The sequence below is a fragment of the Leiobunum rupestre genome, chromosome 5, assembly GCF_980474605.1.
Source record: "Leiobunum rupestre chromosome 5, qqLeiRupe1.1.hap1, whole genome shotgun sequence".
In the NCBI taxonomy this organism is placed as follows: Eukaryota; Metazoa; Arthropoda; class Arachnida; order Opiliones; family Sclerosomatidae; genus Leiobunum; species Leiobunum rupestre.
Genome location: NC_143388.1, coordinates 27,975,868 through 28,001,588, shown reverse-complemented (window position 1 = coordinate 28,001,588; position 25,721 = coordinate 27,975,868). Strand labels below are relative to the sequence as shown.

At 38.8% G+C, this 25,721-nt stretch overlaps 2 protein-coding genes across 2 annotated transcripts; one reads left to right on the top strand and one right to left on the bottom strand.

The window, feature by feature from the left end:
* Window positions 1-1,100: 1,100 nt before the first annotated feature.
* LOC149944039 (uncharacterized protein F54H12.2-like) lies at window positions 1,101-2,393 on the bottom strand. Its single transcript, XM_090176276.1, has one exon. The coding sequence runs from the start codon at window positions 2,391-2,393 to the stop codon at window positions 1,101-1,103; it is 1,293 nt and encodes a 430-aa protein (XP_090032402.1).
* A 6,809-nt stretch (window positions 2,394-9,202) lies between these two features.
* LOC149944038 (uncharacterized protein F54H12.2-like) lies at window positions 9,203-10,495 on the top strand. The gene has a single exon (XM_090176275.1). The coding sequence runs from the start codon at window positions 9,203-9,205 to the stop codon at window positions 10,493-10,495; it is 1,293 nt and encodes a 430-aa protein (XP_090032401.1).
* Window positions 10,496-25,721: the final 15,226 nt, after the last annotated feature.

Genomic DNA, 25,721 nt, shown 5'->3' with positions numbered 1-25,721 from the left:
GTATAATATTTATATATAACACGAAAAATATAAAGTCTTTTTACATAAAAAAATTTTAAATGACCATCACTATACCCTCGTCCGCATCCACCGGGTTCTCCGCCGCCTGGTTCTCCGCGATCGATCGTGAGTGCATCCAGACGGCCAACCTGCCAGCCTTTTCGCGGGCGCAAAGAAGTCCTTGGTTGCCCGTTCGATGTCGTTGGCATCGATAGTTCTGCTCCGTGGCTATGTCCTTGGCCTTCGGACATCCTCTCTCTCCTAGTTCGAAAACCGAAGCGCGAGTACGCGTAAGTCTCCCTAGAAAGAGGCATTTCTCCTCTCCTTTAAGATACACGCGCTCGACTCCTTCTAGGAGAACACTTAGATGCGGCAACAATTCGGTATAGTTCAGTTCCCCGTGATTCCACTGGAGACCGTGTAAATTGTCTATCACCCACCAATTCTGGCGTATTACACTGTCAGGTAGATCGCGGTAGCGATAGGGGGCTTTAAAAACGAAACTTTTTACGATCGGTGTTTCAGCGACGGTGGCTACGGCGAGTTCTTTTACTACTAATTCTTTTCTCGTTCCGAGCAAAAATTCAAAGTCCACAACCACCGCTGATGTGTCCATGTTTAATATGACTCTCTCAACGACTCTTGATTCTGGTTTTACTTCCTTTTTTAAAGAGGTACACCACGTGGGCGTCGTTTTTCAATTGGTTCCTCGTGAACCTATCCGTGAAGGATTCGAGACTCCTCCCTCTGTATCTATGCAATACGTAAAGAACGCAATATTGCCCGCAAACTTGACTTGGCCGGGGTGTAATCGACGCCTGCTGTACTTCCATCTCGTAGAATTTTCGGCGAGGAAGCGTTTAATCTCTGGGAGGGTAGGAGGTATACCATAACTGTCAAAATATACCCCCGACCGAAACCGTCGAGATATATAGCGACCCAGTGAGAGCCCGGACCGTTATGCGGGTCGAGGTTGATAATTAACGAAGCGGGATATGTAGAAATACGATCTGGTAGTCTATCGCAGGGAAATGCCCCCCTATAGCCGGGGACATGCCCAAGCGCGTTATTAATTTCGATAGTGTTCATTTTTTTTTTTTTTAATAATCAACGACAACGTTGCGATCTTTGTCAATTTCCATTAAACTGTGAAACTCTCCGTAAACAATGACCGAGACTGATTGGGTCAATGGGGTCTCGAATCCTAGCTCTAAACGAAGCTGACCTCTTTTTACAGGGTTCCAATGCGAGTTGTCACTGGCCGAGAGATCGGGTGTTATGTCGAAGGCGTATAGCGTATAGCCCTTATCGTATTCGGATAACGATATATTGTTTCCGTCGTCTTTAAAATGGATGTTAGTACCGGTAAATAGAGAATAATATTCACGTGCAAATTGACCTCTTGGAAACTTGGGTTGGAAGGGTTTGGATGGAACCGCTTCCGAGTCGACGTATAACGACAAAAAGTTTAACCCAAACGGCTGAAAATTATACGGTTTTTTACTTAGATCTCCGGAACACGCTTGGTGGGAAACTAAACCGATAATAACACGTTGAGGAAGAGTTCCGAGCCACACGTTATCCAAGCTCGTATTTGATACCCCATTCAATAAAACGTGCGTTTTAACCTCTGTTCTGGTGAAATGGTATTTGGCGGTGGCTTTTTGTAGAGCGAGTTCGTGGGCGATTATTATTTTCGGGCTAATTTTGCATTTTCTTACTTCTAAAGCCGCGTCGGTTATGGAGATTCTGAAATTATCGACATTCAGTGGTGGTTCCCCGATAAGAGCAAAGGATGGTTTGGTTCGGGAGAATCTCACTTTAATTTCCACCCCGCTTAAAAGATATTTGGGTATATTGAAAAGGTCGGCGTATATTGCTCCGGTTAAACTCATTTCCTTTGATTCCTTCATAAACGCTTGTCTGTCTCTATTTCCATGGTTATTTAGTACTTCGTCAAACTTGCCAGCGGTGTCTTTAGCGTAAATACAGCTAGTAAGATGCGATTCCTTCGCCACGTTGGAGTAATTCAAAAGCGATTCCAGATAGGCTCTGTAACAATATCGACTGGCGGAGGGGGTAATCAAGTGATCGTTCAGAAAAATTTCGATCTGGTCGAATAGGCTATGCATAAAGTTGTTACATATCGTTATTCGGGCGTTGGGGTCTATATTCGCATCGTTTTCTCTCGTGACTTTACATTTGATATGAAGTAGAGTCAATGCCAAATCGGTATATTCAGCCGATTTTGGAATACAGAATTCGATTTGAGAATCGTTTTTAAGAGTCGAGATTGGTCTATAAAACGTCGTAGTCGCGCTTTCAACACCGGTTTGAACTGGTTTCGTCGCAAATAGATCCAATTCTGATTTTAGAGCTTCTACTTTATACATTTTTTTTTGTTATTTTAGGTTACGGAAAAAATATCGCGCACTTGTAGTCTACGAGTCTTTCGAGCTAATGAGCCACGTTTCCGGTTAGTCACCCTTTTTCTAGTTTTTCGTCGAGGCGTGGCTTTTCGTCGACTGGTTGTAGATTTTTTTTTTCGGCTGGTAGTAGTTTTCTTTCTTCTTTTAATTCGTCTTCGACCCGAACCACTCTGGCCAGTAATGCCTTGTATAGCCTCGCCGAAACGTCTTTTAGCGGAAGTTGTGATGTTTTCCCCCGCGACGGCGTCGTTTAGAATTTTACTCCCTACGCCCAGCGCTTGTCTTCCAACATACTTAGCGCCTTTAACTAGGAAGGGTGATGCCCATCGAAACAACCCCGAAAACAAACTACCGAGACCGTGTCCTTTTTGATAGGGGGTTCCTTGAAAGAAATGAGACACGGCCCCTCCGGATTGAGCCTGATCGAGATAATAATTCTTGTAGGGACACGACACCCTTTCATCCAGAATATCTGGTTTAGGCATTTCTTCTCCTTCTAAAGTGTAGTTTAACAGTCAAAGATCCGAATGCGAATGGCGCCGGTTTACCCCGCGACGTCATTATATGCACGCTAATTGTATCGAAATACCTCTTTGAAACTCGAACATAATGCGGCATATCGAATATCTTGCCAACATTGTTACCAAAAGAACCCTCTACGGGAACTATTCTGACGAGTGGGGCTAGCGTATCACCAATTATCTGATCTTCAACCACGTCAGTATACACGAACAACTGTTTGGGCTCATTCACCGTGATCCGTGAGGGTCTATTACCGCGTTGCCCATATTTAAGATCGAAGGCCCCCTGTTTAAACCCGAGGATCGCTTCGAGACTCCTATGTATTTGAATAATTGTATTCGGAACTTTCGTGGGTTTCAGCGTGACGAATCTTGTAACCTCGTTGTATTGAAAAGACGTTTTCAATTCTTTTAACACGCTTTGGCATCTCCCGTTAATCTTCTCCACTAAATGTCCCATGGAAGTGTAGTGACCATAAGGTATCTTGAATGTATGATACGAACCCGTCAATTTAGGTGCACATTTATTTACTTCTGATAATTTTATAGAATTGTCAATAGTAAGTTCCGTCTTCTCTGGCGGTTTCTTTTTACGTTGAATACCACCTTGATTAACACGTGTATTGATAGTCCCAAAAGGCGCCTCGTCTTGGTATTCTGCGAAATCAAGCTTTACACGTTTTTTATCGATCTCGATCGTTTCACTTGTTTGATCGTCTACGGGCGCGTTACTGGTTGGTTCGTTCGCGACTGATTTAACGGGTATGCCTGATTCCGTCGTATCAACCGTGACCGGTTTGTTATCTATCGCCGTGTTTATCGGAACAACAACGGACACCGGCGCTTTGTCCTCTGTTTTATCGTCTACGATAGGCTCGTTTGCTATAACATCGTCTAAGAAAGGATCATCGACGAAAAAATCATCATCGATATTCGAGTCCTCGTCTCGCGTATTGTCGCGGACTGGTTCATCGGATTGAGTTTCAATTTTTTTTTTTGTTATCTTATTACGTTTTTGAGAACGGTATATTCCAAGCGCATTCCCCAACGCAGCCTCGTGTCTTATTCGATCGAGGGGCGTACAATCGGGAGGAAGTGTGATGTCGTCCGTAATCAAAAACTCGATAGTGTTTTCGCCCTGGTGGAGGTTAAAGAAGGCGCTAGTATAGTTAATCTCAGTTAAGGCACATTCCCAATCTCCGTCCAGTTCTACGGGTTTCGCTAACCTGGTCGTATACGAGGCCATGGTATTGTCCTTGTATATCTTCATACTCGCGTTAGACGGCAATGTCAAATACATCTTGCTTCTTTACCCAAGAATTAGCACTCGGTGGATATCCAATATAACTAACTAGGTATTCTGTCTGGCTTCCTCGTTTTCTCGTCTTTAGTATTTTATCGATGTGGTACGCTTCGGGTTTCGCCACAGATTGTAATTCTTCCTCGTAGAATCTTCCTTTTATCGGTTCACCCGCGAGATCTTCGAGTATATAAAGAGGTGGGTCGGCCTTCACCACCCGGACAATTTTCAAAACTTCTTTCGACCAATTACCAGGGTAAGATTTCTCGAACTTCCCCTTGTTTTTACTCATTCGACAATGATCTCCGGTTTTGAATTTAGGCCGTCGCCTTTTGGGTCGTTTTTTCCCCTGTTTCATATATATCGTTTTAAAAACTTTCAGTACGTTGTCGGGGTTGACATCTAAGGGGGCCATCTTAATAGTTGAGTGGATAGTGGTGTTATAGCTCTGGAGCAAATCAGGTAGGACGTCCAAATACCGATACGTATTGTTACCCGTGAAATATTTGTACATCTTCGATTTCAGGGTTCGATTAAATCTCTCAACCATACAAGCCTTAATATCGTCGTTCTCGCTCGTGAAAAATTTAACGTTTTTACTTTTAAGGAAGTCTTGAAAATTTTTGTTAAGAAACTCGGTTCCTTTATCAGTCTGAATTTTTAGCGGCGTAAGATCGGCGAAAATTTTCTTGGTGGCTTCTACGATGTCTTCCCCTTTTTTGGACTTTATGGGGATAGCCCAGGCTCTTCGGCTAAACGTATCGATGCACACGAGTAGATAGTTGAAACCAGAGTTGAATTTTGCAATATCTCGCATATCAGCCAAATCCATCTGGAATTGATCCCCGATATTAGTAACAAAGACTCTATCTCTTTTAAAATTTCGATACGCACCTTTATGTATCGTGTAAGAGTCTTGAGTAGACAACCAGTTTACGACTTGTTCTCTGGAAATCCCCTTTTCTTTAACGGCGTTGTATAGCTTAGCCACCCCGTCGTAGCTGGCCGGATGCTTTGGATCGTAGTAAATTTTCTTCAAGATGAGCTCGTGATTCCGAATTCGTTCCATGGTTGTTTACCACACCAAGAAATGATACCGGATATTAATAATAATAATAATAATAATAATAATAATAATAATAATAATAATAATAATAATAACAATAACAAGACACAAAATTTGGAAATATCGATACGCACCTTGATGTATAGCGCGAGAGTCCTGGGGGGGTTAGACACCAAGTTGTAATACAGATTAGTCGTGGCTGGCAGGGTGCTTAGATTCGTAGTAAATCTTATTGAAGACTAGCTACGGTGTTCCGAAATCTGCCCATTGTTGTTTTACGGGGGCTGACTTCTTCTTCGTATTCTTCTTAGCGTAAGATTTAAGAGTTCTCTCGATGAAACCGCTTGATAAGGTTCTAGGTTTTATACTGATGGGTGATTTGACGATCGAAGCTCTTTTAAATCGTTTTATTATCGGCGACACTTTTTTCTTTTTAACGCTAACTGGATTAGCGGACGACGATATTTGCACTAGCGGCGAGGGTATTAAAGACGAGAACTCCGACCAGCCAATAGGAGGGCGCGTTCCCTGATTGTTGTTTATGGCTCCAACGCCGTAGCTTACCAAAGTGGCAATGTCTGACCCGGGAATCGGTTTATCGTCAATGAACAACTCACCGTCGGAAGACCACGAAACTCGATTTAAACTTACCAATTGTTTCAGTAGCTGTTTCGCGCTAGCCCTAAACTCTATCGGAATGACGTTTAAAAACGCGCTATCTTGTCCAATTTTTATTTTATTTTCTGGCTTAGTCGAGAGATGGTGAATGTTTTGATAACGTTGAAACATTTGTGTAAAAAGTTTAACTTTATCACGATCGTCGATATTAGAATTGAGTACCTCGTACATATCAGTATTTAACCCTCCGATGGATGAACCGAGAGGGTGGGGGAAAACGGGTGAATCCCTGACACTCGAATTTACACCTAAAGTGTCAGCGGGGACTAACGCTAATTTTTGCGAGTACATTTTTATTTAAAAATGTATTCAACCTAGAATACCACTTAAAGCAGATAAAACAGTGGGGATTAAAAAACTTAAGATTCCGTTGCCCTGTTGAACTAAAATAGATTTCTTTCTACGCCAAGCTAATTTCTTGGACGCTATTTGTCGAAGAGATTTTCTATGTTTACAGAGTTGTCGTTTCTGCGCCGGGGTTAATTTTAAGTTACCAATTAACGTATTGTAACAACACTCGGAGATGGCGTCTATAAGAGGCTTAGAAGCGTGTGGAAGGAACGCTCGTCGTTGTTTACGATTCGATTTCGCGAGAGCGGAGAGAAAATCTTTATGCGTCGCAACCAGTTTAGGCATTTTAACTAAATGGTACGGGGTTATCTTTTTGCACCGAGTTTTATACGTTTTTCTTTTTCTTGGGTACGTAGACTATTTCCGTTTCACCAGGGAAAATATCCGTTCGTAACCTGAGTTCGTCAGGACACTGTTGCCTATTGTCTATAAGAATATACCCGTGGGGTTTTTTGGTAGCGTCCAAATACGCTTCAATGGCATATTTTGAATTATACCCTTTGATTTGACGGAATAATATTTGAGGTTGAAGCTGATCCCGCGGATTCTTCAATAATATAATATATTGCGCGTTGATGGAAATCTCCCTAGATTCTCTATTTTTCGGGAAAATATTCTGTGTAATGAAGATGAAACTTAGATTTCTGTGGTGCACTCCTTTCGTGAAGAACGCGCCGATTTGCCCGTTGTTTTCGTGCATAAGATCGTCCGCGATCAAAAGAATGTGTTCGTTTTCATTACCATGGTAATCGTCTAGTTCCGGAACCCCTTCTCGGAAAATCACAAAGTCTTTCATGCCGTCATAAAGAGGCTGCCATTCGTTATAATGCCAGAATATTTTTGATGGAGGCGGTGATATCATTTGATAACGATGTTTGATCAAGCGCTCTACCAGATAAGTCTTCCCAGAAGCCGAAGGGCCACTAATAATTAGAGAGAACGGACCGTATAGAGGTAACATGACTAAAGATTAAATACTAAATGAAATAGCGCGCGAAAGGTCATTGCTTTTTAACGTAAAAATTTTGGTGCGCGATTTTTCTTATAACCATTTACGATCTAGTTTAAAGGTATAATCGTTTTCGCGTCTACACCCTATTACCCTTCTATCGCGTCAAGTCGTTGTCCCGTATACTGATACTGCCATTTCCACTTACTGATGCTGCCATTTCCACTTTCATCGTTTAACGATATTCAACACCGAATGACACTGGTTGTAGCTCAACTACTTCCCCATTTTTTTTTTTTTTTTAATTTAAATTTTTAATTTTTTTATTTTTTATTTTTTTTTTAATTTAATTTTTTTTAATTTTTTTTTTAAATTTTCATTTTTTTTATTTTTTTTTATTTTTTTTTTTAATTTTTTTTTTTATTTTAATTTTAATTTTTTTTTTAATTTTTTTTTTAATTTCTATAGTTAACCCCCAGTTTTTTTTGTTTTTTTTTTTAAACTGTCGCATAGACACTCAGAATTTATAACCCGGTGTAACTAGTAACAGAGACCACACCACCGGAGTTCTTTCATCATAGTGCCAGCGTCCCCCCCTAACATTTTTTATCAACCCATTATTATCAACCCATTATTATCAACCCATTATTATTATTATTATTATTATTATTATTATTATTATTCATTAACTGATATTATTATTATTATTTAAAAAAAAATTAAGGGCAGCCCCCCGCCGCCGCCGCCGCCGCGAAAATTTAATATCGCGATCGCGTAAAAAGTCTAGCGCGATCGCGATTCTCGCGTATGACCCCTCGCGTATGACCCTTCGCGTATGACCCTTCGCGTATGACCCTTCGCGTATGACCCTTCGCGTATGACCCTTCGCGTATGACCTTTTTTTTTTGATAGTTCATTCTCTCCATTCTTGGTAGCCAAAGGGTAGAGTTTTAAAGTTATCGATTACTCGTAATTTGTTAACGACTGGTCTATACTTTTTTACTTGTTTAACGGTTACTACCGTGTGATCTCTTAACCGACAAATGTGATGTGGGATTTCAATTTCGATCGGTAGAGTAGGAGCGTCAACATCTACCCCCATCATTCCCTTCAAGGAGTTCATAGATATTTTATTTTTAGTAGAATAATTCTGACGGAGTCCTTTAGCCTTAATAACCTCGTGGGTTTCTCCGGTGTCGGGGTTTAATACTTTATACGCGTAGTTCTTAGGACCCCCGCTACAGTACTCGGTTATATAGCAATTTGGGCCGTATTCCGATAATTGATCGGCTATTTGACCTAAGTAGGGTCCCTCCTCTAATAGTTTATGACCGCCAGGGCTGTGATACATGATTGAATCCGTATCCATATAAATTACGTGCTCTCCGAGCTTATCCAGGACCTCGTACAATTTCATCCTGGCGAAGGCGGTGGTGTAACAAGCCAAAACGACATTTACGTGTTTCAGAGCCGGATCAATTTCTTTCAAGGAACCCCCTATCAAAAAGGACACGGTCTCGGTAGTTTGTTTTCGGGGTTGTTTCGATGGGCATCACCCTTCCTAGTTAAAGGCGCTAAGTATGTTGGAAGACAAGCGCTGGGCGTAGGGAGTAAAATTCTAAACGACGCCGTCGCGGGGGAAAACATCACAACTTCCGCTAAAAGACGTTTCGGCGAGGCTATACAAGGCATTACTGGCCAGAGTGGTTCGGGTCGAAGACGAATTAAAAGAAGAAAGAAAACTACTACCAGCCGAAAAAAAAAATCTACAACCAGTCGACGAAAAGCCACGCCTCGACGAAAAACTAGAAAAAGGGTGACTAACCGGAAACGTGGCTCATTAGCTCGAAAGACTCGTAGACTACAAGTGCGCGATATTTTTTCCGTAACCTAAAATAACAAAAAAAAATGTATAAAGTAGAAGCTCTAAAATCAGAATTGGATCTATTTGCGACGAAACCAGTTCAAACCGGTGTTGAAAGCGCGACTACGACGTTTTATAGACCAATCTCGACTCTTAAAAACGATTCTCAAATCGAATTCTGTATTCCAAAATCGGCTGAATATACCGATTTGGCATTGACTCTACTTCATATCAAATGTAAAGTCACGAGAGAAAACGATGCGAATATAGACCCCAACGCCCGAATAACGATATGTAACAACTTTATGCATAGCCTATTCGACCAGATCGAAATTTTTCTGAACGATCACTTGATTACCCCCTCCGCCAGTCGATATTGTTACAGAGCCTATCTGGAATCGCTTTTGAATTACTCCAACGTGGCGAAGGAATCGCATCTTACTAGCTGTATTTACGCTAAAGACACCGCTGGCAAGTTTGACGAAGTACTAAATAACCATGGAAATAGAGACAGACAAGCGTTTAGGAAGGAATCAAAGGAAATGAGTTTAACCGGAGCAATATACGCCGACCTTTTCAATATACCCAAATATCTTTTAAGCGGGGTGGAAATTAAAGTGAGATTCTCCCGAACCAAACCATCCTTTGCTCTTATCGGGGAACCACCACTGAATGTCGATAATTTCAGAATCTCCATAACCGACGCGGCTTTAGAAGTAAGAAAATGCAAAATTAGCCCGAAAATAATAATCGCCCACGAACTCGCTCTACAAAAAGCCACCGCCAAATACCATTTCACCAGAACAGAGGTTAAAACGCACGTTTTATTGAATGGGGTATCAAATACGAGCTTGGATAACGTGTGGCTCGGAACTCTTCCTCAACGTGTTATTATCGGTTTAGTTTCCCACCAAGCGTGTTCCGGAGATCTAAGTAAAAACCCGTATAATTTTCAGCCGTTTGGGTTAAACTTTTTGTCGTTATACGTCGACTCGGAAGCGGTTCCATCCAAACCCTTCCAACCCAAGTTTTCAAGAGGTCAATTTGCACGTGAATATTATTCTCTATTTACCGGTACTAACATCCATTTTAAAGACGACGGAAACAATATATCGTTATCCGAATACGATAAGGGCTATACGCTATACGCCTTCGACATAACACCCGATCTCTCGGCCAGTGACAACTCGCATTGGAACCCTGTAAAAAGAGGTCAGCTTCGTTTAGAGCTAGGATTCGAGACCCCATTGACCCAATCAGTCTCGGTCATTGTTTACGGAGAGTTTCACAGTTTAATGGAAATTGACAAAGATCGCAACGTTGTCGTTGATTATTAAAAAAAAAAAAATGAACACTATCGAAATTAATAACGCGCTTGGGCATGTCCCCGGCTATAGGGGGGCATTTCCCTGCGATAGACTACCAGATCGTATTTCTACATATCCCGCTTCGTTAATTATCAACCTCGACCCGCATAACGGTCCGGGCTCTCACTGGGTCGCTATATATCTCGACGGTTTCGGTCGGGGGGTATATTTTGACAGTTATGGTATACCTCCTACCCTCCCAGAGATTAAACGCTTCCTCGCCGAAAATTCTACGAGATGGAAGTACAGCAGGCGTCGATTACAAGCCCTGACAAGTCAAGTTTGCGGGCAATATTGCGTTCTTTACGTATTGCATAGATACAGAGGGAGGAGTCTCGAATCCTTCACGGATAGGTTCACGAGGAACCAATTGAAAAACGACGCCCACGTGGTGTACCTCTTTAAAAAAGGAAGTAAAACCAGAATCAAGAGTCGTTGAGAGAGTCATATTAAACATGGACACATCAGCGGTGGTTGTGGACTTTGAATTTTTGCTCGGAACGAGAAAAGAATTAGTAGTAAAAGAACTCGCCATAGCCACCGTCGCTGAAACACCGATCGTAAAAAGTTTCGTTTTTAAAGCCCCCTATCGCTACCGCGATCTACCTGACAGTGTAATACGCCAGAATTGGTGGGTGATAGACAATTTACACGGTCTCCAGTGGAATCACGGGGAACTGAACTATACCGAACTGTTGCCGCATCTAAGTGTTCTCCTAGAAGGAGTCGAGCGCGTGTATCTTAAAGGAGAGGAGAAATGCCTCTTTCTAGGGAGACTTACGCGTACTCGCGCTTCGGTTTTCGAACTAGGAGAGAGAGGATGTCCGAAGGCCAAGGACATAGCCACGGAGCAGAACTATCGATGCCAACGACATCGAACGGGCAACCAAGGACTTCTTTGCGCCCGCGAAAAGGCTGGCAGGTTGGCCGTCTGGATGCACTCACGATCGATCGCGGAGAACCAGGCGGCGGAGAACCCGGTGGATGCGGACGAGGGTATAGTGATGGTCATTTAAAATTTTTTTATGTAAAAAGACTTTATATTTTTCGTGTTATATATAAATATTATACTAACATTAGTTTTCGTATTATAATTTCTTACCGTCATATTTTTTATATTGCATTAATCACCATTATTTTTAAGTCTTTTTTTTTTAAAATGTTATAACGTATTTTTTTGCGCCATGTATTACCATTATATCATTTTAAAAAAAAATAAACGTTTTTAACATATACACTGTATTTTTTTATTTCTTACATACTCGCCTGGGCTTGCCTTTCAAAAAAAAAGAGGCCTCTTTAAGAGGTGGTGGGGGTTTCTTTCTCTAAGACGTAGAAAACATTTTAGCAGTCAGTCGACTAGTCGAATACGTATGCGTAAGAAGTGCTATCTCTTTAGCTCCTAGAAAAATGAATTTCGAGAGAAATAGGGTAGAGAGTTTCAACTATAAGTTTCCGGCAACGTTTTTAAATAAAGCTGAGTTAGCAAAAGCCGGGTTTTTTTACACCGGACATAGAGATTATGTAATGTGTTTTTCTTGCAATGGTTTAGTTGCAGGATGGACGAAGGGTGATGTGCCATTACTCGTTCATATTGCTCGCTACCCGGCTTGTAAATTTGTTAACGATGAAAATACTAACAATATTCCCATGTATCGCAAAAAGAAACCCGATGACCCGTTCAACTTGGGACCGATGCGTTTCGAGCTAGCACGGAAAAGAACTTTTACGGCAGGATTCCCTGATGTAGATTCATCTCTAATACAAAGTATGATTGCGGTAATGTACCCTGCTCCCCCGTTTTTCAAGACGTTTATATTGATAGCGATGGAGACGTCGTCGATTCACCTTCAACTCCTGCATCGTCGAATGAATCACCATCAAATCAAGTACCGTCAAATCAATTGTCATCAAATCAAACTCCATATTCCAGCACGAACGAAAAAGCGCTGGTATATTGCTATGTTACCGATTTAATTCAGGGTTTGGAAAAGGAGCAAAAGGAAAGACAATCGAAAGGATTTTGTACTATACTCTGATGAAGAAACAAGTTAAATTCGACGAAATACCGGTAATTTTTTTTATTGAATACGAAGACAGAATAAATTATCATTTACTTAACAAATTACATTTTAAATTTCGTATCCACATCGCTAGTTTAATTTTAGAGCCCGTATTAAAAAAACACCTAGAACATCTGAATAAAAAAAATATCCTGTTGAGACCAGTTTCATCCCGCTCTTTTTTTTAAAAAAAAATAACAAACCCCCCTCCAAGTAATCTAAATTTTTTAACTCCCCAACAGAAAAAAAAATATTATGTAAATCGGTCGTTTGCTCGTTAACTCTTAGGGGGTAGGTGGCTGAGCATCAAGAGTGTCATACTCCAGATTCAACGGTCCATGGTTCGATTCCCGGCGACGGTAAGTATAAAACATTTCACTAAAAACCTTCTCGTTACAGGTCCACCTAAAGCCAAATCAACCACTCTACATCTACCCCCTATTTTTTTTTAAACTCAGCATTAACTCCATATTAACTCCGCATTAACCACGTAGATGGCGCCACGTGTAACGGCTGGCACGTTATTTAAACTCTAATATTTTATGATGCAATATAGCAACACATTTCAATAAACCCCCCGCCCACGATGTAACACGAAGCTAGAGGCCCCTTTTCGAACTTGTTTGGGCAAGAATATTCTCCCCCTCTTTCACCAGTTCCGAGTAAAACGCCACGATATGAGAGCGACGCTTCTCCGTCATTGCCACTTGAGATTTTCAACCATCAAGATGTCTGACGAAGTAGGAAAACGAAAAGCCGATGGAGCCACCGCCTTCCATAGAAAAATTAACTACAAGTGGAAACTAGGTGTGAATTCTACTCTAGGTTTCGGCCTCAAAGGAGAAGACATCGAAATTTGTTTCTACAACGATGTTACGTTTCATTCCACATTCGGTATGCGACCCGCTGCGTGGAAACGCTTGTACGATAACTGGAATCTCGTCGAATCCCACACGAAAAAAGAGGTTAAAGACAAATATTCGCTGGAACTAGACAAGGCCTTTGGAAAAACGTACGAAGTCGTCGCCGCGAAAGGAGGGCTGACTTTTCTAGCCTACAAACCATACGGTAACAAAGAAGAATTCCAACTGGGTGAACAAGAAATTGCATCTTTAAAAGCCTGTATTCACGCCGCCAATAACCACTTTATCGAACTTGAAAAACAGAAACCGTGTATCGAGGCCATGTACGAAATTCTTAAACAACATATTAAGCGAATGACTGGTAATTCCGAAAATGACGATTTCGAAGAATTAAATTTCGGGATTGATAACACCGAGGTTATAGAGGATATACTCCGCAAATTCGGTAACTATGGAAATCCATTTCACGTCATTCAAGAATTTAATAATTTAATCGAACGACGGAATTTAACTTGCACGCTACAAACTTATAATCTTTTCTTTGTATGTTTTACGCAACTGCCATATTTAGTGTACTATCGACAATAAAAAATGAATAACTTTTTTAAAATCAAATTCTTATTTCACATATCATAGTTCGTTCAAGCTTACATCGTATACAAAATGCCATAAGTCTAATACGTTGGCGATAGTTACCCGGGAACAGACGTAAATCGAGTCCATAAAAAATAAAATCCTGTAAATTGAGTGCACGAAAAAGTCCCATAGTACGTCATAAAAAAATCCCGTAAATCGAGTCCATGAAAAAAGTCCCATGAAACGTCATAAAAAAAGTTGAAAAAAAATTAAAAAAAAAATTTTCAAAAAAAATCCCATAAATTAATTTTTTTTTTAATCCCATAAATTAAAGGGGGGTGTCAGGGAATGGGGGGGATCCCAAAGTGAGGCTTAATTCTCTCCCCTTTCAGTTAATTTAGCGATGAATCGCTATTTGGCGATACTTAAACGTCTCTGCACCGGGCCCTTACCCCATTTTCGATGATATTAGTTGGTTTAACACTATTTTATCCAATTTTAAACATTTTAGGTCATTTCACCCAATTTTGGTCAATTTATCCAATTTTTGTCGATTTAAAAAAAAACAAATTTGACAATACCCTAAGTAAAATTTTGAAAATATTCCTTTATTTATCAAATTCATTGAAATTTTCTCAATTTTACTTAAATTTGGTTGAAGTTTACCCAAACTTTATAAATTTCACCCAAAAGACTTCAAATTTAGCATTTTAATTGAGCTTTGAAATTTTTTTTTTTTTTATTTTTAAAACAATTTTCACTGTGAATCTGAGAAAATCCCATGCTTTTTAAGATGTAATTTTTTCATTTCAAATTGTCAAAACAGTGGCGGTACAGTGGCGGGCAAGTGGGATGCCAGTTTTTGCTTTATTTTCCTTGATTTGGCAAGTTTGTATTTTATGTTCAGTTTAAAGTTGGATAACCGATAAATATAACGTTAATGTTTACATAAAATTTATTTATTATATGATTTGTTTCAATTCATTATTTTGGGAAAACAATTTAAATAGTTATCGGTTACCTTTTTTTAATTTTTTATGTTCAATTTAGTATTTCTGGGCTATTTTTTTACTTCGAGTTAATGTTACCGTCATGGTATCCATGCAGCAAAGAGTATATATACGCTTAGTAGGGCCGACTGATATACAGTCTCGATGGTGGGTCGTCAAAGTGACTAAATTTAGGTAGATCTGACTTATAAACCGCCTTGATTGTGGGTCGGCAAAAAGACAAAATTTAGGTAGGGCTGACTGATATACAGTCTTCGTGTTTTGGTCGGCAAAACAACATAATACTAGTAGGGCCGACTGATATACAGATTTAATATTTGGTTCGAAAAAGTGACCGGAATTTGGTAGGGCCAACCAATATTTAGCCTCGACCTATTAGCAGGCTAGCTGTCAGAGAGTTGGCGGGCTATACAATTTTAGGTTGGGCCATCTGCCCATAAATTAGTCGGGGTCATAGCGATGCAGTGACTTGCGGTCGACCATATAACATTTCGACCGGTTTGCCGACTGCGATCCGTCCAAGGCGACCGACTATGATCCGACAAAGGCGGCCGCCTATGGGCCCAACCAAGTTGGCCGACTCAATTAAAACGACCATCGGCCTGACCAAATTTTGCTACTGGGGAGTGTTTTTGAAAACGTATAGGAGCAAGTTTATCATTTTAACCGCATTTCATAAAAAGTTGGTGCAAGTTCCCGAAGAAGCCAAAAACTCCCTCTCGGGGGAAAAATAAAAAGAGGTACACTCTCAAAGGCTAAGAAAGCTTTGATTGTTCAATACATGTTCATGTTTCTATGCCAATAAAATTGTGGTCATTATTTCTTTATTTGAAGACATTTGTAGTTTTTGTACCCATTTAGTGTTGTTTTTATTTGACGTGAACTTGTGGTAAATTATACACTTGGATAAAATTATTCGATTGGTGGATGATTTTATCATTTAATTGAGGACCGTTTAATTTCATGCCGTTTTATTAATTTGGTTGAATCGTAATAAAGATGATTAAAAGTAACTATGCGTCTTACTTCAACGTCAATATTCAAGATATCCATCGTTGTCGCCTTGATTGACCTCGGATAAGTAGACACTATTAAAATATTAGTCGTGTGCAAAACCCTCGAAGTTATTGATAGAGCGTTATTTGTCCTGTCCGGCGTAAAATAAGAGAGCTCGCACAGATAGAAGAACGCGTCCATGTCCTGCAATGATACAGATAAATAAGAGTTCAAATTCCCCATTCTTTTGTAAAATGCTTTATATAAAATGGTGTTCTAAACAAAGTGTTTCTTTGTTCAGACAAGTAATTTTTTTACGAAACCTACTAAAGGTAGAAATTAATATTTTGGTAGTAAAACGTATTGTAGTCAAAATGTAAAGTGATTGAAACTAGGGGGCCCAATATTATAGGATCAGTCAAAGTCGATATTGACACTATTATAATAGTTTTTTTTTTAAGTTTAGATGTGGGTACTTTTAGACTTAGATTCGAAAACATTATTACACTCATTTCGGGTGTTTTTGTTGTTGGGACAAGTGTGTATATACGAAAACTACTAAGGGTAAAAATTAAACATTTTTGTAGTTAAGTCAATACACCGGGGGACATTGATTGGTGAAATTTCATCGTTTTCTGAAAACAAATTCACACTTTTAGAAAAATTATTTTTTTACCACTAATTGTTACATCAATTTTATAAATTTATAATTTAAGGAGCATCATCTGAAACCTACGAATATCTTTGATTCGATGGAAAAAGAGCTATTTATCACTGAAATACATGACTTGAAAAATTGACAAGTTGAGCAATACAAAATAATCTGGTTTGATCCGGGAAAGTGATAGCAAAGAAACCTCCAATTAATGAATACCTGTACTAGTTTGAACAAAATATAAATGCCACATACACAGAATAGTCTGCACGTTCAAAACCAGTATTTGGGATTTATTAAATACAATCATTTATTTCAAACACGCTAAATAATTGTTTACAAAGTGGGTTCAATTATACCCCCATCGGTTGAAACAAAGCTTGAGCACGGATATAGATCATAAAAACGAGCACTTTATCTATCCACTTGGAGAAGGTGACCGAACTCCAAGAAGAGTGTGAGATTTTTCAAGTGCGACATCCAAATCAAAGGCCGTCCTAAAATACAGTAAAGCGAGCTGTTAGTGACTTTCAACAGCTTGTTTGGTAATGAAGAATCTAGGTTCGAAGAAGTTGCGCGACCGTCAGGAAAAAGCGTGTTTGGAAAATTCTACTCAAATATAGTTACCATCCATACAGAGCTACGCTTCACCAATGATTGATTGATGGGGATTTTCAAAGACGATACGACATCCCCAGTTTAAACGACATGTCCTCTACACCGACGAATGTTCTTTTTCTATAGATGGATCTTTCAACCATCAAAATAATCACATATGGCAGGACGAAAACATTAGCACCAAGTCCAGTTCAAGCGCTCAAATGTTTGGGTGGGACTTTTAGGAAATCGTTTGTTGGTCCAGTGTTTTTGCCTCAAAATCCCAACAGTCAGAAATATTTGCGTTTTTTTACAGAACGAGCTTTAAAATGCAATCGACGACCTTCCGTTGGCTAAAAGACGCCGAATTTGGTTTCCGCAAGATTGCGCCCCACCACATTATCACAAAGAGGTGACAGAATTCCTAAACCCCGAGTTTCGTCAGAGATGGATCGGAAGAAATGGTCCAGTTCTTTGATCAGCTAGACTTTTTTCTGTCAGGATTTATCAAAGAAAGGGTTTACGCAACTCCAATTGAAACGAGAGTCGAACTTCGCCAGGTAATTGAAATAACGTTTTAAGCAGTATCACCAGAAATAATAGAGCATGCATTTGATGATATGATTTTCTCTGCGCAAGCTTTCGTTGCTGCAGATGGTGGTATAATTAAACCCAATTTGTAATTAATTATTTAACGTTTTTGAAATTAGTATTTGTATTTAATAAAACTAGAATATTGTTTTTGAACGTCCCAACTATTCTGCGTGTGTGGCATTTACAAAACTAGTACAGGTATCCCTTAATTCGAGGTTTACGTTGATTCCCATGACCCGTGAATGAGTTCATACCTTTGCAATATCTTCCCTGGATCAAATCAGTTTAGTTTGGCTTGCCCAAGTTGTCAATCAAGATGCGTTTTTCAGTGAAAAATAGATCTTTTTCCATTTGTCGAAGCTAAAGTATTCTTGGGTTTCAGATGATGATCTACAGATTCTCAATTGTCAAAAGCGATCTAGCACCTAGGGGTAAGATGTGTTTTCTTAAAGTGTGAAAATATTTTCAGAAAACGATTAAATTTCACCTATTAAAAATAATTATTTTAAAATTTTACATTAAGTAGTTTTTTATGTAACCACTTGTGCCAACAAGAATACACCTGGTATATTGCTCCCACCAACGAAATGAATGTAATAAATAATTCGAATCTTGTTTAGTCTAGCAGTATCCACATCTTGAAAATAATCTTTAAAATAACTATTATAATAATGTCAATATAGATTTTGACTGATCCTTTCAAATTAAGCACCCTAGGTTCAATTACTTCAGATTTTGACCACATTATGTTTAACGGCTAGGGCCAATATCGTGTCATTTCCAAGTTTAAAGGCCCGCATTGTAAAAGTCGAGATCGTATATTTACTTAAAAAAATATACGTTTTAAGCACCTCGAAACTACGGATTTTAGGAGCCCAGATTGCGGAAACGGTTACTCCAACTTCGCCATTCGAGGTTGAAAGAAAGAACAATCCTTTTAAAAATCCCAATATATCGCTATTAAATAGTTTTAAAGGAACTACATCCTGATATTTAAACACAATCTAAAAGTAATATAATATTTCACACCATGCTCAACCCCGACTTGAATTTTCCGGTAAGAACAATACCCTGACCCCGCCCTGCAATGTAATGTTTCAGTACACGTATGGACTACCATTCAATAGTTTAAAAAGATACTTTAAAGTAAAATAAAAGTAGTCTTACCCAATTCAGTGACAAATCAACATCTAATCCTTTAGCGAACGTTTCTGCCAGAGACACGTCGATACGAACGACACTAGGAAACAAAATTGACCAAATAGAGTTATTTTGACTTATAATATGACCATTTAAATTGTTAATTAGCCGAGCTTTAAATTAGCTTCCTTCCCTACGTAAATAAGTTACTAGAGACAACCAAGTATAAATAACTTTAAATCTTAATTTTTTATAAACAGAATTAATAATTAAAAACTGAATGTACGGTTGTTTTTATTTCAGGAACGAAATCCATTACGCTCAAATGAATATGTTTCTTAATCGTATCAAATATTCTTCATTTCCAACGAAAATTTCAAAATTAGTTTCATCCAATTATACGAATTTCTTCATCAGTTTTTATCAGTGACTTTCACTCAGTAAAACCAATAACGCCCATCTATTGGTTGAAGGTTTGCGCCTTGTTTTTTGCAAAATAAATTACTTTGGTCTGCTTATGTAGTCCTTGAGATAGATAGTAGACTCATAAGACACATGAACAGTACCAACCGTAGACTTACGTAATAAACGTTTTGCAGGGACCGTGTTCACTATCTATAATAATGCAGAGTTAGAGGAAGAAGGTCTCAGTTAATTTACCGTTCGGTTAATAATGCTAGGTTTCAGTTGGCGCTTGACAACTCAAAGAGAAGCTTGTGCAGTTCGACCAACTTCGTCTAAAGAGATTTTCAGCAGACCAACGAAACGCATTGGCGGAAGCTCAGCCTTTCTGTTATTTCAAGCCCCCTTAGAAAAATAGCTTCAAGGCTTTAATAATAACTGTAATAATAATAACTATCCACTTGGCTAATAATACCGAAGGAACAACCTTAGATCGACATCATCTAGCTATCTCTAAAGCAATCTTTACCCCCGATTTACGGTAGTAAATAGTCTTAGCCACGCGATCTGGACTATTGGCCCCCGACTTTCGGTGGTAAATAGCTTTGGCTACTCGGTTAATATTATTATTATTAGTAAGAGTTGGGTGGTAGGGTTACATCCAACCTAACACTTTGACCAGAACCCATTGTGCAGCCCCAGCCTTTTAAACATGAAAAAGCCCAGTCTTCGAAACGAAGCGCAAGATTTGCTTCACTGATATGTTGTAAAGATCACTCGTTTCCAGCCTATGCATACCAAGATGCTCAAACCTTTGAGCCGCATAAAAGTCCCAGACACAAAGGACATGAGAAGAAGTTTCATACTCTGCAAGGCATGCCCTGCACATAGGACTCTCACTGATGCCAATCAAATGCAGATGTCTATTAAGCTGACAGTGACCTAAAAGTAGGCGCGTGACCACCCTGATACTACTCTTCGAGAGCGAGAGCAACTCAGTTGCTCTTTTCTTAGAACGCCCTGGGATAAACTCCTTGGCCCAGTACAGTAGGTATAACACAATTCTACCCAATATTTGTAATTCTGATTATTTTACCCAATTTTATCAATAGTAGTTGGATTAACACAATTTTATTCAATTTTATTAGTTTTTGTCTGTTTTACTCAATTTTATCAATTTACCCCATTTTAGACGATATTAGTTGTTTAACACGATTTAATCCAATTTTAATCATTTTAGGTCATTATGCCCCAATTTAGTTTTTTTACCCGAAAATTTATCATTTTACCCAATTGTAGCCGATATTAGTGGTTTTAACACAATTTTACTCATTTTTTGTCATTTGGACGAATTTTGATTATTTTACCCAAATTTTATCATTTTACCCCATTTTAGACGATATTAGTTGGTTAAACCGATTTTATCCAATTTTAAACATTTTAGGTAATTTTACCAAATTTTGGTCAATTTAGCCAATTTTGGTCGATTTCAAAAAAAAATTATTTGACAATACCCTATTTAGGTAAAATTTGCAAATATTCCTTTATTTATCAAATTCAAAGAACTTTTCTCAATTTTACCCAAATTTGGTTTAAGTTTACCCAAACTTGATGAATTTCACCCAAAATTGTTCAAATTTAGAATTTTAGTTGAAATTGAAATTTTTATTTTTTTTGAGTTTCCAAAAATTTTCACAGTGCACCCCCTCTGAAACCGAGAAAATCCCATGCTTTTTAAAATTTAGATTTTTTCATTTTAAGTTGTCCAAAACATTTTCGGTTGCCATAGCAAAACGGAAGCCCAGCGTAACTTTTCCCTTTGTGAAAATTCATGTTACCCCAAGGTCTACATACCCCCCGAGTTTCATCAAAATCGGTGATTTACACCTCGGGTACACTCCTCGTCAGTTACTCTATTTACCTATTTTTAATGCCACTTTTTATGTTGACAGGGTTATATTGCGTAGGAGGGTGGTAGCTTGGAGCAACAAACACAAGGAGAACGCAGCTAGCCTTGAAACACGCTAACGCAGTGTTGTGTACAAATTTCGTGGGACGAGCTCTTACGCTGAACGTTTTACGGAAAGGGGGAAGAAAATTTCCGAATTTTCCCCTTCTGACGGCAGCAGGCTTGCCATCATCAGGGTGAATGAATTCACTCCTGATGATGGCAGCGTAAGACGCAACGCCGAAACTGGTTGAGTCGATTTTTAATTTTTGTCTTTAAAAATTAAAGTTTTTATAGTGCACTTAAATACGTTGTTTTTATTCAATTTTAACTATACTAATGCACTAGTGAGTGGTATTTCGATAATTAAAAGATTATATTTATATTATTTTCGGAAAAAAAGAGGTTTATTGGTTTTCAAATTAAAGCCGTGTTTCGTGGAATGTGTCAAAGTAGTTCAGTTCTCTCTTATTTTCGAATTAAGTCTTAATTGTAATTGTAGCTGATTTTAAGCTTATGGACCCTTGGTCATGTTTGGACAACTTCTTATATCTTAAGAAATTCGGCTGGTTAAGGTCAGGTCATGTTCAGTAAAGGTAGAAGATAGGTTAGGTCTCAACATAACTATACCATTCTAATCACTTAAAAAGACAAGTCTAAGAAAGAAATAGGTAAAAATCGGTATATAGTCCTAAAATAAAAGAACCGGGCGCTACCTGGGTACGGCCAACTTCGCGTTCACTCGTGATCGAAGTTGCCTGTACCAGCCGCTATAAATGCTCGTCCAACTTTGATGTTAATCGTGATTGAAGTTGGCCGTACCTAGGTAATGATTTGAAATTGATATGGTACTGTCCCACGGCCAAAATTTCATAATAAATTCACACACCCTTTATTCAAGGCTGCCAGGTTAGGCTATACATTGTAATACTCAGCATTCCTATGCATAACTTTTGAAATAACAAATTGGCCAGCCAAAATATACCTCTTCTCGGAAGAGTTTGTCCATGGAGAAATAACAGGAGGGCCTACTAGGCCTTTTGCTTTGTAAGTTTATTTTGTAAGGAGATGCTTGCGTCACCAGCTGTCGTACTGTACTAAATAGCGCGGCAAATTTAAACTTTGCCTGTTATTCCTACTTGGTTTGTCTATGATATTATTTATTTTCAATTTGGAGACATGGAAGTCAATGGCTCACTAAATCCTTTACGAAATAAGTTAAATTGAACACGATATCCCGTTATATTTAAATAAGAATCAAAACTTAAAACTCTTTTCAATATTAATATACGCGTCCACTTAAGCGGAATTGGTAATTTTCAATTATGCATAAAATGTGTGGGTGGTTATGTGGTAGAACAACCGCCTGACCATTTTTTCCTTTGATTTACCTGACTTATGATTGACAGTCATTTATAGGGTTGAAAATTATAAAAAAAAAGATAAGTAAAATACAATTTAGTATTATTGTGCACTTTAAAATAGCGTTGTCTGTATTCCTTGTCTAACTAGTAATTTTGTGCAAGCCACTAACCAAACAACACTAAATTATAATTTCCTCTTACTAAACCCAATTACACAAATTGTATTCTTTATTAACCATACGCAAGTGTTTCCATAAAATTAATAACGAATCGCTTTTACTTAATACAATTTGTCTCGACACCCTTAGCAGTATTTTAATTTCCGACTTCACTATTGAAAAATAACATTTTGAGCCTCAAGCCGACCACAGGTAGACCAAGCGTACCGCACAATCCAGCCTTCATATATCCGATTTTTTTTATTACATGAAGTTTCGTTAAACCGAGTATGGTCTTAAGGATAGTCTGACAAATCATAAAGATGTGTGACCAAGCAAGAGTCCAATTGCTCGCGAGGTATCCACAGGCTTCTTTAAATTACATATTGCTTTATTTCGAAGCAAAATACTATGACATACGTAATTAAACCAAAGGATATTTGCACTGTAATGCGAGACTGAGAAGTGTTAATTCACTTAAAGGGATAATGAAAAGCCTACATAACCTATATTTTATCGATTCCTACTCACGTTACGAGATAATTTAAATACAATTATAAATTAATTTTTAATTTCCTTAAAAGCGGGCCTTGGCCATATCGCGCTCTCTACCGATATAACTCAAAATTCTCCGCCAATGTGAGGACGGACAGTGGGAAGAGGTTTTGGCTCAACACACTTCTGCCAATGGGAGAGCGCACTAAATCTTCGTTTCCTGAAAACACGGGAGCCATCCTAAAAGCCGCTGCAGCTCTTGTGTTTTGATATTCTTTAATGATAATAATCAGCTAGTTTTATACCCAAGGCACCACCTTATTACCATTTGATCAGAGCTAACATCTCCCAGTGCACCACCGCTCTTATGGGTTACCCCGACTCCCCGGTAAATAATAATAAGCAGCTAGGGCCTAAGTCATCGAGCAACTTTTGAAGCCATTGATTCAGGTGGCCGGGTTACAATGCGTAGGAGGGTGGTAGCAGGCCCTGCATGTCACGCTTTGTCATAACAGCGTTTTGTCGAAATAGCGCTTTGTCAAAACAGCGTTTCCAAAAACAACAAATGTTTCAAACGGCGCTTTGTAATAGCGGCGGTTCTCAAAACCATATTTTGTCGAAAGAGCGTTTCCCAAAACCGCGCTGCTTTCTATAGCACTAAAAGTGCTAACTCAAATAATGGTTGCGAAATAAATTTTCAAATTTCGAATTCCAACTAACGAAATAATTCGTGATGTTTTATTTTATTTTAATTTTATACTGGGGAAGTCATTCTATATTTACTCTAACATAGGGCTATTGTAATACATATTTTCCTAGGATTTCGGCAAATTTCATTACCTAATGGTTTCTTAGTATTGCAAACTAACCCAATCTAATCCAACCGAACCCAACCTAACCCAACCTATGTATGTAAGAATCCGCTGTCTTGACAAAAACCGCTGTCTTGACAAAAACCGCTGTTTTAAGAAACCGCTGTCTTGAACAAAACCGCGGTTTCAAAATCGCTAATTTGAGAAACGCTAACTTTAGAAACGCTGATAATGGAAAAAGCTGTTTGGACAAACTGCTCTTCTGAGAAACTCTTAACCAAGGAACGCCGGCTAAACAAAACTCTCTTTCGACAAACCACTGTAATGAGAAACACTATTTCGATAACTGCTGTTTTAACAAAGCGCTGTTTCAACAAAATGCTATTTTGAAAAACGCGCTTTTGAAAACGCTATTTTAACAAATGTTATTTTAATCAAGCGCTCTATTCCCTACATACCATTAAGATATACTAATTTTTAAGATGTACAAACCGAACGGTTTCGGAACGTAGAATTCACTCGGCCTCGCGCCGTTTTTGCCCTGTCGAAAATCAGACTTTCTTTATTTGTTGGGAGTGGTAAAAAAATTATTTATTTTTAGGTTTTTGGGAAGCAGCTGCATGGATATACGACCCCAACAAAACACAGATTTCCAACGACAAGGCACCAGGGAATTCATTATCTTCACTCAACATTTCGTGTTTTTAAAATTTCGCTGGTTTTTTCTTTTGTTTTTTAACGCGAAACATTATTTTTCGGCAATTAATACTTAAGGAGATATAGTTGATGGGTTTTATATATAAAGCCATGCTGATTATAAAGAACGGTGCTGGGGGGAGGGTGGCATTCCGGCCCCCAGCGCTCGAGCGAAGCTAGTGTGTGGCGCCAATGTATTGTCTTTGGGTAATTTTTAATTAACATTTTAAATAATGCTTTGCGGCGAATAATTTTTGCACCATTGGAATCTCCATAAAAGGTACTAAAAAGGGGGTCGGGAAAGGGGAATTTTTCCAATTTAAAAATCTTAAACCAAAGTGGGACGTTATTCGCCAAATTCACTTACCCAAGATATCCAAAAAAGTACCAATAAAAAACAATATTGTCAAATTGAAATCAAAACCATACGAAACGAAACAAACAAGCTACTAGTTATAATACGTTTCCAAAATTTAGCGACTGTAAGATCAGAATTTCAAGGTACAATTCATTTACCTACAAAAATATAAAAACACAAGAGCTAGGCTTAGCGAGCTGCAGCGGCTTTTAGGATGGCTCCCGTGACCCGTCTTTTCCGGATATAGTGCGCTCTCCCATTGGCAGAAGTGCGTTGAGACAAATTCTCCTCCCATTGGCAGTGGCGGCGCCAGGAATTTTCGCGATGGTAGGCAAACCAAATAAATGGGCCCCCGACCCGGAACCCTCTTTTCTCAACGAAATACTTCAATAAAATAAAGTAGTGCATGACGAACAAAAAAGTTCTAACAACAGTCTAACGAGTCCAAATATAACAGAACTGGATTTAT

Excerpts from the sequence above, each read along its gene's own strand:
- LOC149944039 (XM_090176276.1), bottom strand. The coding sequence starts at position 2,393 with ATGTATAAAGTAGAAGCTCTAAAATCAGAATTGGATCTATTTGCGACG.
- LOC149944038 (XM_090176275.1), top strand. The coding sequence starts at position 9,203 with ATGTATAAAGTAGAAGCTCTAAAATCAGAATTGGATCTATTTGCGACG.